General features: G+C 44.4%; 1 protein-coding gene across 1 annotated transcript in view; it reads right to left on the bottom strand.

The window, feature by feature from the left end:
• Positions 1-268: 268 nt before the first annotated feature.
• mtnr1ba (melatonin receptor type 1Ba) overlaps positions 269-15,363 on the bottom strand; it is an 81,217-nt gene continuing 66,122 nt past the window's right edge. The window contains exons 2-3 of the mRNA XM_046073864.1: positions 11,796-11,914; positions 269-1,018 (exon numbers count right to left, since the gene is read on the bottom strand). Of these exons, the coding sequence (XP_045929820.1) occupies positions 269-1,018; positions 11,796-11,914 (869 nt within the window). The remainder of the gene's footprint in view (positions 1,019-11,795; positions 11,915-15,363) is intronic.

Here is a 15,363-nt window from a genome sequence, read left to right as displayed (position 1 = left end):
CATCTGTGGAGATTTACTGTATACTTAGCTGAGCAATGAAGGTATGAAAATATAAAATCCAGGTGAATTCAATTTTAGAGCATCTAATATTTTAAAAAGAATGTTTCAGATTAACTCAGTACAAACTGAAATTGGTGAGCCTTAAGTTTTATGAATAGCACTATAAAAAAATACTCACTGTTTCTCTCTATCTGTATCTAAACGATGGCACTACACAAGTGAAAAATGAGGAGGAGGAACAAGGAGATGAAAGAAGAGGAAAACAGCGTCATAAAGTTTCTCCTTTTACTTGGTCGTTGTTATTGAGTCCTGGCGAGGGTTTACTCTTGATGCCCTCAGTACACCCCCGTGATGTCTCCTGGAAGAAGAGGTGTGGCATCCACAAAGACATAACGATCCGTTTATACTCCCTCCGAAAATTCTGGTTTAACAGACCGTAGATAATGGCATTAAGGCAACTGTTGAAGTAAGCCATGAAGTAGCTGACCACAAAGAGCCACTCAGGAATGCGAGGCGCCACTGTTTCAGGGTTGATAGCAACAGCTAGCCCAATGAAATTGAGTGGTGCCCAACAAATTGAAAACAGCACGAACACCACAAACATGGTGATAAAGTTCCTCAAGTCACTGGGCTTGATGCGAGGGCGGCTCTCAGACTTTACCTTCCGCCTCACTTGGATGACCAGGATCCAGATGCGCAGGTAGCAGAAGGTGACCACAGCAATGGGCACAAAGAAATGGATGACTACCACTATGATGGTGTAGGATGTGCTGACTGTCTGTGCAAATGTGCATGAATAGATTCGTGGGTCATACTGCAGTGAGCCGACAAAGAAGTTGGGCACAATGGCTATGACTGTTAGCAGCCAGATAAGTGCCACCAGCAGCAACGTGTTGCGATAGCTGTACAGTTTGTCATAGCTAAAGCTGTGGCAGATGTAACAGTAGCGGTTGATGGCAATGCCTGTTATGTTGAAGATGGAGCCAATGACACTCAAGCCCATCAGGAAGCCACTCACCTGGGAGAGACAGAGAAAGAGAGAGGACCGATCAGTGTTGTAATAAATTACAGCACCAAATAATGGGAGCATTTGTTTTTTTTGTACAAATTAACAGTAGATGTTTCATGATGAAAAATAAACAACACAGAACTCTCCAGCAAAACGAAAGATGAAGGTGTCTGTTTATATATCAGCAGCGGCTGGTATACCGACATGACAGTGATTCAGCAACACTTGTTTTCTTGATCTGGAATATTTTATCATTAACTTTATCATTTTATTCTTCTCATGAGTTTGCTTCATTCACTCTGGTTGGTGTTTACATTTCACCGCAGGCCAATGTGCACGGCTCACAGCGCATGCTTGCCGACCGGTGTGTGAAGCAGACAAACCCGGACTCCCATGTTATTGTTTCTGGTGACTTTAACAAGGGAAATCTCAGCCAAGAACTCCTAAAATACAGACAGTTTTTCAAATGTCCAAGAGCGGAGAACATTTTGGATCACTGTTACACCACAATAAGCAGTGCCTATCATGCCGTCCCCCGCGCTGCTCTGGGTCACTCTGACCATGTCATGGTCCATCTGATTCCTGCATACGGGTAGAAACTAAAGCTCTGTAAGCCTGTGGTGAAGACATCAAGGCAGTGGACCAGTGTGGAGGACCTTCAGGCGTGTTTGGACTGCACTGACTGGGATGTTTTCAGGACTGCCACCAATAGTTTGGATGAGTTTACTGATGGTGTGACATCCTACATCAGTTTCTGCAAGGACAGCTGTGTACCATCACGCACCAGGGTAAGTTAAAACAATGACAAACGCTGGTTCACAGCCAAACGCAGCTAAGGTTGGAAAAGGAGGAGGCATTTAGGAGTGGAGACAGGGCATTAAAGTAAAGGTTTAGCAAGGAGGTGAGAAAAGCTAAACGACATTACTCAGAGAGACTAAAACACCAGTTCTCTGCAAATGACGCCACTTCACAAACTACAAACCCAAAGCCCCCAAATCCATCAATGACTCTCGCCCGGCAACTTAGCTGAACCAGTTCAACTGCCGCTTTGAGAGACAATTGTCCACCATCCTCTCCTCCCTCTCCTCAGAGGGGGTCAGCTCCAGAGGGATATCAACAGACTATTCAAGAGGCAGAAACCCCGCTAAGCATCTGGGCCGAACTCTGTCTCCCCGTCCACCCTGAAGCACTGTGCTGATCAGCTGTCTCCGGTGTTCACAGACATATTTAACACCTCACTGGAGACATGCCTTGTGCCAGCCTGCTTCAAAGCCTCAACCATCATCCCTGTCCCCAAAAAAACACAAGGACCACAGGACTAAATGACTACATATCGCCCTGACCTCTGTGGTAATGAAGTCTTTTTAGCACCTTGTGTTGTCCCACCTTAAATCACAGACCCACTTTTGGACCCCCTGCAGTTTGCCTACAGAGCCAACAGATCTGTAGACGACGCATGGCCCTTCACATTCTCCAGCACCTGGACTCCCCAGCAACCTATGCCAGGATCCTGTTTGTGGATTTCAGCTCTGCTTTCAATACCATCATCCTAATCCTGTTGCAGGACAAGCTCTCTCAGGTGAACGTGCCTGACTCCACCTGCAGGTGGATCACTGACTTCCTGACAGACAGGAAGCAGCACTTGAAGCTGGAAGAACATGTCTCTGACTCCAGGACCATCAGCATCGGTTCACCACAAGGCTGCGTTCTTTCCACTCTGCTCTTCTCCCTGTACACCAGCAGCTGCACCTCTAGTCACCAGTCCGTCAAGCTCCTGAAGTATGCTGATGACACCACCCTCACTGGGCTCATCTCTAGTAGGGATGAATCTGCCTACAAGTGTGAGATTAACCATCTGGTTACCTGGTGCAGCCAGAACAGTCTGGAGCTCAACGCTCTGAAGACATGGAGATGCCAATAGACTTCAGAAAGAGCCCAGCCCCAACCTCCCCCATCATCCTGTGTGACTCCCCAGTCAGCACTGTGGACTCCTTCTGCTTCCTGGCCACCATCATCTCCCAGGACCTCAAGTGGGAGCTGAACATCACCTACCTTACCAAGAAGGCCCAGCAGAAGATGTACTTCCTGCGGCAGTTGAAGAAGTTAAGCCTGCCAAAGACAATGATGGTGCACTTATACACCGCCATCATTGAGTCCATCCACACGTCCTCCATCACCATCTGGTACGCTGCTACCACTGCCAGGGACAAAGGCAGGCAGCGTACCATTTGCTCTGAAGAGAAGGCGATTGGCTGTAATCTTCCATCTCTTCAAGACCTGCACACCTCTAGGACTCTGAGGCGAGCAGGAAAGATTGCAGCTGACCCCTCCCATCCCGGTTACAAACTGTTTCAGACTCTCCCCTCTGGCAGGAGGCTGCGGTCCATCAGGACCAAAACCTGTCGCCACAAAAAAAGCTTCTTCCCTTCTGCAGCTAGCCTTATTAAGAAGACCCAGGGCCCCAACTGTCACCCCCCTTCCCTCTCAAATACTTTATATCTTTATACATGTAAAAATTATTTCATTTCACATCATTACACAAACCCTAAAACCCTAAAAGACTTAGTCTGTCCTACAGTGGACTTTATTCAAATGCAATGAGTGAAACAGCGCCCCCTGTCTATTGCATTTACATGTCCGTATCCTCATGGATTTTTAGGTCAAAATTAAAATTAAAATGCCATTTTCCAAATATGTGGCAATGAAAATGAGAAAAGCTTTTGACATTGCATTTTCAAAAATTTACTCTGCTCTATAGTGGACTTTATGCAATGAGTTAAACAGCGCTCCCAGTCTATTGCATTGCATTTACATTTTACAAGCAGCTTTCCAAGGGACACAATGCAAATGAAAAGGCAATCTGTCAGTCCTCTCATCAAGGCAGGTCCTCAGTTAAGATGTCACTTCCTCTTCAGTAGGAAGGCCACTTCAGGTTCTCACACATTGCACAAAAGGCAAAAGGAATATAAATAAAGATAGAAAGTTGGAATATAAAGAAGTATGTAAATATCACAGTAAAAATATCAAATAAAAGAAATATAAAGGAGTGTGAATTTGTACAATATTTACAAAGTTAAAGGAATTGTTATGATAAAGTATTTACATAAATAAAGGAATTATTGTGGTGAACAGTAATAATATTAGCAGCAGAACTGCAGCAGAGAGTATTACACATTAAGTATTTAAGCAGGTATTATTGCACAAAAAAACAGATGACAATGTCCAGTTTAAAACTAAGTATCAGTTTCAGACACTTAGAGGGAGGAGGTATAATGTTTGATGGCCACAGGCAGGAAGGACTTCCTGTGGCGCTCTGTGCTGCATATTGGGGGAATAAGTCTTGCACTGAAAGTGTTCCTGTGTTTGAGCAGCACGTCATGGAGTGGGTACGACACATTGTCCAAGATGACATATAGCTTAGATAGCATCTTCCTCTCTGACACCACCGACAGAGAGTCCAGCTCCAACGTCACTGGCCTTGCGGATCAGTTTGTTCAGTTTGTTAGCATTCACTACCCTTAGTCTGCTGCCCCAGCATGCAACAGCAAACAAGACAACACTGGCCACCACAGACTCATAAAACATCCTCAGCATCGTCCTGCAGATGTTGAAGGACCTCAGCCTCCTCAGAAAATAGAGACGTCTTTGACCCTACCTGTAGAGGGCTTGAGTGTTCTCCAGTCCAGCTTATTGTCCATGTGCATTCCCAGGTATTTGTAATCCTCCACAATGTCCACAGGGACCCCCTGGATGGAAACAGGGGTCACTGGTGCCTTTGCTCTCCTTAGATCCACAACCAGCTCCTTAGTCTTTGTCACATTGAGCTGTAGATGGTTCTGCTCGCACCATGTGACAAAGACCACCCTCACCGCAGCTCTGTGCTCAGCCTCGTCACCCTTGCTGATACATCCAACCACAGCAGAGTCATCAAAAAAGTTCTGAAGATGGCAGGACTCTGTGTGGTGGTTGAAGTCTGTGGTGTAGATGTTAAAGAGGAAGGGAGAGAGGACCATCGCATGCAGGGCCCCAATGTTGTTGACCACGCTGTCTGACACACAGTGTTGTCAGGTAGTCAACAATCCAGGACACGAGGGGGGCATCCACCTGCATCGCTGTCAGCTTCTCACCCAGCAGAACCGGCCGGATGGTGTTGAGGCCACTGGAGAAGTCAAAAAACATGACCCTCACAGTGCTCGACTGCTTTTCCAGGTGGGTGTAGATCCGGTCGTGTCTCCCAGGAGGAGGTCGGGGGACAGTGAGGAGGAGGAGGGTGGAGTAGTGGGGTTGGAGGTGTTAGCTGGGTTAGTGTGGGGATGGGCTGGAGCCAGTGAGTCAAATCAGTTCGTTGGCCCTGTCCAAGCTGCCTTCTACTCCTCTGCTGCCAGTCGGTCTGAAGCCAGTGATAATCCTCATCCCGCTCAAACCTCATGTTGTTCTCCTAGAGCTCCAGCTTCCTCCTATACTTCTCCTTAGCCTCCCTGATCTTCACCTTCAGGTCCCCCTCATATTGGCCTTCACCTCCTCCCTATTACCATCTCTGTAGAGGCCCATTTATACTTGTGCGTAGGTGTGTCCGTCATTCTGCAATTACATCCCCAATCGCTAGTTGGCGGTGGAATTTCTATGTTCGCCGCTGTTGTGAGTAGCCACTGTTATTGTTGTAGTAAGCAATGGCTACTGAAACAAAGCGGATTATGTTGGAGTTGGAGCTGATCAATGTTGAACAGCAGCTACTTCTACTGAAATTACTAAAACGCAGAAACGAGAGAAGGCGTCGGAGAAGATGGTATGTACGACTGTTGAACCGATAGAGGCAGACGAAGGGTGAATTTTCTGTGCGGGTTTGGCCACTGAGAGACATTGATGAGAAAATGCATTTCAGATATTTTCGGATGTCTGCTGTTAGATTCGACGATTTAGTTCAGTGCAGCCATTGATTGTACATCAGTCTACGCACAGTATACCTGTGGACATCAGACAGAGACTGGCAGTCACCCTTCGAATTTTAGCTTCAGGTGGAAGCCAGCAGGCCATTGCAGCTAGCTACAAATTGTCATCAAGCACAGTGTCTTCCATAATGTTGGAGGTCTGTAAAGCGTTATGGGAAGCACTGCAGCCAGAGTTCCTTCCCTGCCCTTCAGTTGCCCAATGTGAAGCTATTGCAGCAGATTTTTGGTGACTATGGAACTTTCCGAACTGTGTCGGCAGCGTAGACGGAAAGCATGTTAACATAAAGGCACCACCGCACGCCGGGAGCGGCTACTTCAACTACAAGGGCGCACGCTCCATTGTTCTGATGGCTACCCGACATCCACCATGGTAAAGCATATCGCTTTACCATGGTGGATGTCGGGGGTTATGGATGGGAAAGTGATGGTGGTATCTTCAGGGATAGCTACATTTGCATGCAATGATTGCCTATTCATCAATACTTTGAGTTTTGCTACACAGGGACAAACTTTCCCATGGATAAGCAGACCTACAACTACCGTCACTCAAGAGCCAGGCGGGTAATTGAGAATGCATTTGGCATTTTGGTGGCCAGGTGGAGAATCCTTGGGCGGTCACTGGAATGTCTGCCAGACAAGGCAGTGAACATTGTTAAAGCTTGTGCCGTTCTACACAACTTCCTTGCCCACACTGATGAGACCATCAGACCTGTCTGCAGATATATCCCAGCTAATTTTGCCGACTCTGACACTACCGGGTCACCACAGCTAGGCAAGTGGAAAAGAGTTGTGGCAGGGGACACAAATCTTCTGGAACCACTTGATCCACGTCACCTGTCAAAGGCCCTTTCCACAAGAGCTGCAATAGGTGTGCAGAATGACCTGATGGCCTTCTTTCAGTCGCCTACTGGTCTTGTGCCGTGGCAGGAGAAGATGGTGTGGCGTGGCGAACTTGGACAGTAAATTGTATGTGTGTAAAAGGAATCATTCTGGCATGCAACCTTGTAAATAAAGACCTGGTTTAAAATCACATTAGTGTTCTTTATTTTCAGTCACACTGCAACAACACAGCACCACAGCAGAAAGAACAAATGTTGAAAAAGTAAATTAAATATTCTAATTAACAGAAGTGCAAACTAAATGCAAAAGTCACAAACTGTATACAAATGTGCAAACCGTTTACTACTAGAGCCGTAAAGAAGAACTGTTATTGTTATACTATATTAGAAAAAGGCACACTTTTTACAAAAGGCACTATGTACAAATGAAAGTGGATACAGTGCAAAGGATGCTATAGTCCACATTTCAGGGAATGTTCATTGAGGTTGCTGCCACTCAAACAGGAGCTTGTACACATCAAACATAGCCTGTGGCCTGTGCTCCTCTGGCAGTCTCTGCAGCATATGCGCAACAGTGTGACCAAACCTGGCACTCTCATTGTTGCCCTTGGTAAGTGTTTTTTGTAACTCCAACCGCCGTGCTTCCAACTCGACAATTTGCTTTTGGATGCTACAGTCCTCTTGGTCCTTCCTCTTCCTTTTCTGTTGCATCCTTGGGCTAAGGGACAGAGGATATAGCTGGGGGGATAGAGGAGATGGGTGGGGGACAGAGGAGTTGGCCGGGGAGACAGAGGAGTGTGGTGGTGGGGCTGCTGATCATCATTGCTGGATGACTCGCTGCTAGATGAACTGCCAGCTGGTTGATGAACTATGTCTGCTGTAGGTCCCGCAGCTGCTGCAGAGGAGCTTGAGTTGCTTGAATTGCTCCCATCCTGCAATTATTTCAGAAATAAGTAGTTTTAGTTAGTCTTGCCATTTATACCATCACATAGGGGATGCATTCGGTGCACATATACAGAAATGCAGAGCAAATGATATGGATAATGTCTGGTAGCATTTCCAGTAGCAAAGGGCTGTGGTAGTGTTGCTAGCTTGTTAGCTAGCCTAAACACAATGCAGAGATTTACAACACAAAAGACACGCTATATTTACCTTATCGTTGTAATTTGACTCCGTTTCCCAGTGCTTCACATGGGGAGCCAGCCAAGATAAAAACAAATAAAAGGCTGGGACTTTTTATCCGCCTGGGTCTCCACTCTTCGTAGTGAGTTTTTTGCGGAGGCGAACGTACTTGTCCCTCAAGTTCTTCCATCTCCTCACACATTCCGCCACCTCCAAACTCACGTTCGAGGTAATTTCTCTGCACGAATTTGTTGCCATCTGTCTTTGTAATTTACCAAAGACGAGTCATACAAATGCGTGTACTTCCTGATTTCCTCCACCAAACGCTCCTCGATTTGATCCATGTTGTTTGCTTTCTTCACTGACGGAAGATCAACTGAAATTGAAAAGGCAAAGAAGAAATACAGACCGGAAATACTAGCAAGCCGACCAATCACAGAGCTTACAGTCGCGTCGACTCAACGCGTAGTTACATTTTGGAGGAGGTGCACGTCAGGCGATGGCGTAGTCTCTGCGTAGCCCCGTAGCCTACGCCGTCACCTACGCCGTCGATTTGACGCGGAAGTATAAATTGCACTTAAGCCCTCCTCTTAGCATTCAGGATGTCCTTGATGTCCTTTGTTGGGACAGTGCAGTCCACACAGAAGTTGATGTAGATACACTCAGTAAGCCATCAATGTCCTCTCCATGTGGCTCACAGAGTGCATCCCAGTCTGTTACCTCGAAACGTCCCTGAAGTGTCTCATATGCCTCCTCCGACCATCTCCTCACCGTCCTTGTGGTCACAGGCTGCCTTTTCACCAGAGGCACATAGCATTGATGTGAACCAGGATGTGGTCTGACCTGCCCAGTGGAGGGAAGAGCTGTATGCATCCTTAACGTTAGCATACAGCAGGTCCTCTCCTCTCTAATAAGGCAGCTCATATACTGGGTGAAGTTGGTTAGTGTGGTGGTCAGGGTGACGTGGTTGAAGTCACCCGAGATCACTATGAGGGCACTCGGGTGTTGAGTCTGGAGTTCAGCAATGGCGATGTGGGTCGGGTTGGCAGAGGGCGGAATGTATACAGCTACAGCGATGGCATGTGAAATTGCCCACAGCAAGCAGTTCAATGTCCGGGCTACAGATACGCTGTTTAACTGTAGTGTGACCGGGATTACACCATCTGTTGTTAACTAGAACGGAAAGCCCCCCGCCTTTACGCTTACCGCTCTCGGTGCAATCTCTGTCGGACCGAACAGTCTGAAAGCAGTCAATGGAGAGGTTGTGGTCAGGAATATCCAAGTGTAGCCAAGTCTCCTCGAAGCACATTAAACTACACTCCTGGAACTCCCTCTGACTCCAGGCTAACGCTGTTAGCTCGTCCATCTTATTACTCAGTAATCTCACGTTGGCCATGATGAGAGAGGGGAGACATGGCTTAAATCTCCTTCTCCTAAGTCTCTGTTATCTGGACCCCTCTCTCTTCCCACGCCGTTTCGTTCCTCCTCTGCAACCTCTGTGTGTCCTCCTCCAGATCTCGGTGGGGATGTCTGTGGGCCTGGGCGCCCCGGTCGGCTTCAGCGCGATCAGCTGGTCCCAGGTGTAAACAAAGCGGCCATGAAGTTGCTGCGCAACGGTGCCGTGGTTTACCAAAACTCTCTCAACTTCCATGATTACAGAGAGTCTAGTTTAAATTACATATAGACCAAAAATCACACACGAGATATAAAAAAGAAAGTTCAAAGTTAGAAGACGACGAACGACGGAGCAACTGCAACCGGCTGCATGCATGTTGGCGTATGCGCACTACTGCACAGTAGCTGCAGATACTTTGGTTAGTGAGTACATAGAAAGGGAAGGGAGGAGGAAGTACATAAGACTTTGTAAGATCAGTAACCTTCAGTTGTGCTGACATGATAACTTACAGCATGTCTGTTGTACTCATTTCTGCCTCATGGTAAGTGCAATGTGTACAGTCCATGTGTATAAAACAAGGGGTGGCTACAGTAATCACTATACTTGTGTTTGTTTAATATGTGTCTTTTTACACATCTTCTGTTTGTTTCATATCTTACTTGACACCCCCACCCTAACAATAACTGTAGGACTCCATGTTTTCATATGTTGCCTCTCTATCTCCTAGCAAATACGTTCTACTTCACTCGAATTTCACACCACTTCACCCAAATGTAGGCTACCTGTAAAGACAAACATAAAGACAGTGGATATTTATGGTGAGAGGTTAAGGCATAGATACTGACCTAACAACATGTCAGAGACATAAATAACGGTTTTGCACAGTTCATAGATGTAACTGTTATGTACTGTAGCTATGTAGTTGATATGACAGACAGACTAAATGTTCCTGTAACATTAACTGGAACAGAGCTGCAGTATTGTCACTAATACTAGTATTGCAATAATGTGAATGCATTTGTATTAGCCTGGGCTTGACACTGACCAGCAGGACACTGATGTTACATCTTTCGAGTATAATCAAGTTAACGTTTCTTGCATGTACCATGCATCTATCAGGTAAACTTACATAGGCTACTGCAGCAACACATACACGTACGGGCTTAATGTCACAATACACGCTAGAAACAGCTGACATTACAGTTAGCCACATCAGCTGCAGAACATGCTAAAGCCCAGTTCAACAGGCAAGTGTTCAAAAAAAAACAGAAAAGCAAAATAAAAATGGCAAAACTTATAGGTTCCAAGTTTGAAGTCAGTATATCCATCCTTGAGCTGTTCGGTTGATAGATTTCATTTGGTTGTGAAGTTACAGCCTAGTGTTGTGTAATGGTAGATACACAACTGAACCATGAGAACCTGAATTGGCCTTCCAACTGAAGAGGAAGTGACTAACTGAGGACCCGCCTTGATGAGAGGACTGACAGATTGCATTTTCATTGTGTCCCTTGGAAAGCTGCTTGTGAATGTAAATGCAATGCAATAGACTGGGGGTGCTGTTTCACTAATTGCATTTGAATAAAGTCCACTACAGAGCAGAGTCATTGAAAATGCAATGTCAAATGCTGTTCTCATTTTCAATGTCACATAGTTAGAAAATGACATTTTAATTTTGACCTAAAAAGACCATGAGGGCATGGATATGTAAATGCAATAGACTGGGGGCACTGTTCACTCATTGCATTTGAATAAAGTCCACTATAGAGCAAGTAAGTAAGAGAGTAAGTCTTTGAAAATAAAATGTCAGATGCTGTTCTCATTTTCATTTTAATATGGTCCTAGAATGCTCACACAAGTATGTGAAAATGAAAATGGAAATTGGATGATTGCATTTTCATTTCTACCTAAATAACACATACATATGTGGAATATGATAATGTTATTGTAGGATTACATTTTCAGTTTCATGTTTGCATGATAATTTGAAATAAGTCCACTATATGCATATACATTTTTGTTTTTAATTGTTATTATTCTAAACTTTTATATTTTGTCATTTTATATATTTATATCATCTGTTTATTCCATATCATCTGTTTATTCCATATTTATATATTTCAACTGTAGCACCTTTTCAACAAAGTAACTTCCTTGTGTGTAAAAATTACTTGGCAATAAAGCTCACTCTGATTCTGATTCAAACACTGCAGGTAAATATGTTTAATGTGAAGTAAGAGCAGAGTATCAATAAGATGGTAGGGTAAACTTTTGTGAATGCAGAAATAAAACAAAGCATCTACACACAATCGAATTGAACATGACACTAGAGCTGTAGGGGATCTACATAGACTCTGATAAACATTTTGTATCTTTTATTGATAAAATAATTAACATTTTTTATGGACAGGATAAGAACAAGATTGTTACAAAAATAATTTAAGTCACCAAGTCAGCTCTATAGATATAGAGTTAGGGCTCACCTTGCATTGGGTGTCACCCAGTGACCAGCCGTCATGGAAGATGGCATACAACACCAGAGGATAGGGGTAAAATGCAACCACCAAGTCAGCAAAAGCCAGGCTCACCACAAAGATGTTTCCTGTGAAGGACAGAGGAAGAGGACGTGGAGAGTCACGTGAGGCTGTGGTTGAAACTGTATCAACCTTGAGTTTAGCATCAGCAGGTCCATGGCGCATGGCCACACTTCACCCATGGTAAGCTTTCTAACAGTGTCAATGAGTCAATAACAGTAACAGAAGCAGCTAGAAAGAAAACACTCCTGGATCTGATCTCCTAACTGTTTAACATATGTACCATCCATTTCCCTTGTTCTGAAATTGATCATATTAGTGAGTATTCTAAATTAAAAGGATTCAACCAGGATATCTTTCAGTGTTTTATTCTTTCCTAAGAAGATGACAAAAACATACATAGTGCAACCAGTCTGTAGGATGTCAGACCAAGATCACTTGTGCAGCAGGCTGTTTATCCTCTGTGCGGCAAAATAATTATGCAGGAGCTTCAGACTATGGAAACCTGGTGCTCACAGCCCAGTTGCCCATAACTGAACTAAGGACAACATATTTCAGTGAACGACGGTCATATAGTCCTAGTCATATAGTCAGCTACAGGATTTGAAAAATTTCTGATGGAGCCCTGCTTTGCAGAAGCAGCGGTAGCAGTCACAGCTAACAGCTGGCTGCTCTCACTCGCATTTACTTTAGTAAATGCCCATTCTAGTTATTTATTTCACCATTTCTTCTGCATCTTTCTTCTCCTGTACCGTTTGTCCTACAAACTTTGTTTCAACTTCACTTCAGTTCAGTTGATCGGACTAATTCCCTAGGAGGAGTTCATTAAAGTACGGAGTGTGTAAATCAAAAAAAATTACCATTTTATCCAAAGTGGCTGACTTCTTGTTGGGTTTAGGTAATGGCTCCAAGAGGGTTTTTTGTACATCTGGACATGATACACGTACCACAGAAATTACGTACACGTCTGGTGAAACTTTGTCCGGGGGCTGCTCTGTAGGCGCTAGCGAGCCATTTTGCCACGGCCATGCGTGAAACCCATAAAATATGGGGTTTTTTGCCCTGCCTGAATTATGTGCAAACTTTGGAGAGTTTTCGAGTATGTTTGGGCTCCAAAATTGAGGTTACTTTGCAGGGGAAAAAATCCCTTCAGTTTCAATAGGGACTTCGCCCGAGCCCTTAAAATTAAAACTGCAAGCAGCGTTGGGCGTGCCCTCACACGTGTAGCGTGTTGAGGTGTGAAGTGGCTGGGTTGCAGATTCTGTAGCTCTGGAGGTGTGGTTGTGAATTTGCCACGCGCTTCATATGCTCCACAGAGGTGTTAATAATCATGTCCCCTTCATGGTGCTACATAGCACTTGGCCCTACGACTATAACTGAATATTGGCATGTAGATGTGTTCAGGGCGTGACTGTTATTAGTATATAAGTTTAAGTTTGGTGCAGATGTGAGCATGTACCCTGAAGTTACAACAACTTCCTTTTTAATGGCAAATCATCAATTTTGGACACCACGCCAAAGGCACACCGTTCCATGAAAACTGACTGTTTGTACAACTTTTAATCGTCAATGGGTATAGACTGCATAGCAGAAATTTGAAGTAAATCAGACTAATTCCCTAGGAAGAGTTTGTTAAAGTACAGAGTGTGTAAATCGCCAAAAATCCCTTAAATTTCAATAGGGACCTTGCATGAAACATGCTCGGGCACAAAAAAGAATCCCTTCAATTCCAATAGGGACCTCGCATTTTTTTGTGCTCGGGCCCTAATAATTCCTTCAGTTTCAATAGGGACCTCACACAGTTTGTGCTCAGGCCCTAACAATCCCTTTATTTCCAATAGGGACCTTTCATGTTTCATGCTCGGGCCCTAATAATCCCTTCAGTTCCAATAGAGAGCCCCCTCCCAAAAGCCCACTGTGTTCTGATTGGCCAAGATCCTGAAGCAGGATGATTATGCCGCTCAGCAGTAGAGACAAACTAAGCAGGCAAGTTACCATATATGGAAAATTAGATCTGTATGACATCATTAAGAGCCAAGAGTAGAGCTTTGGCCACGTGTAACATGAGACATTGTAACATTATAAATGACAGAAAATATAAGAAGCCTAATAAGTCTCCTTTAATGTGTGTGTGTGTGTGTGTGTGTGTGTGTCTGCGCGCCTGCTGGGACACACAGTTATGCTTACATTTGTTCTCCCATGGAGTAAAGTTGTATTGTGTCTGTCAGTGTATTAGTGTGTGTGCGTGTGTGTGTGTGTGTGTGTGTGTGCGCGTATTGTGTCGGTCAGTGTATTAATGTGTGTGTGTATGTGTTCAGTGAAGAGGACACAAACAGGTGTTCAGAAAATAGCTTAACTTCAGTCCACCAATAAGAACAGAGGACCCAGTCCTTTGATGTTTAATCAGCTAACTTATGTCACCAAGGTAACCAGCTCTACAATAGAGACAGATAGGAAAATCCTTTCTGTCAAACAAACCTCCATTGAGATAAAACTATAGGTTGTATGGGCAAAATGACCTGACCAGCAGCAGCAGAAGGCATTTGTGAATGATGTGATATGTTTTTTGTGTGGATAAAGTAAAAAGAAGTGAGCTCTTCAGCAAGTTAAAAAACTGGTATGTTCTGCTCTGGTCCAGAAATTTTGAGGAGAATTTATAATGGCAGCCTATGGAGGAGCTGGCTGGCACTCTTGTCCTTTGGAAGGGCACAGATCTATAAATCCGAGGGATTTGTTAAGCACATGTGAGAAACCACAACAAAAATACCTACATTTCTATAAAATTATGCTTGAAGAGTTCAAATTGTGGTCAGGGCAGCGAGTTAAAAATAAATTTTTCACCCACTCTAACTCACGCAATACACACCCATTATAAACTAAGAAAAGAGCTCAAAAAAGCATAAAACTTCCACAGCGACAGTGAAAAAACCATATAATATTTCGAAACGCTGAATACATCATTAATAGATTAACTTCTTGTGACCAGTTTACAGTTTAAATCAAGTCTGTAGCTGAAAGTATGCTGAACTGGTGAGCTTTCAAATTGGAGTAGGTATGAGGAGGATTTCGATGTCATTCACTTAGAATGGGAAAATTTCCCTGGAAAACCTGAAATATTTATTCAAGGTATTCAAGGTATCAATGACAAAAGTAATAGCACCCCATTCATTCATTGAGTTGGACAACTTGCAGTTTGAACGGAGTTTCTACGTCAAAAGCTGTGGGACTAGTTACGGTCAGCAATAACATAGGTTAGCAATAACATACAACAACAACATGCTTGCAGCATTCACACCATAAACTGTATGGACGTAGTATCCGTGACGTCACCCGTTGGTTTCTGAAGAGCAGTTATGAATCCTGAATTGGGCTGAGCTGGCCGTCGCCATCTTGGCACTGCGTCACCGCGCGTCACTCCCAGATAACCATAAATGGGCAAGGCAGGTCGTGGGTGGAGCTGAGGTGTAACTGTCCCACTGATGTGGAAAGGCATTCTCTCTTTCTGTTTACTTTGAGT

The sequence above is a fragment of the Micropterus dolomieu genome, linkage group LG17 (genome assembly GCF_021292245.1).
Source record: "Micropterus dolomieu isolate WLL.071019.BEF.003 ecotype Adirondacks linkage group LG17, ASM2129224v1, whole genome shotgun sequence".
In the NCBI taxonomy this organism is placed as follows: Eukaryota; Metazoa; Chordata; class Actinopteri; order Centrarchiformes; family Centrarchidae; genus Micropterus; species Micropterus dolomieu.
This window is presented reverse-complemented; position numbering and strand designations above follow the sequence as displayed.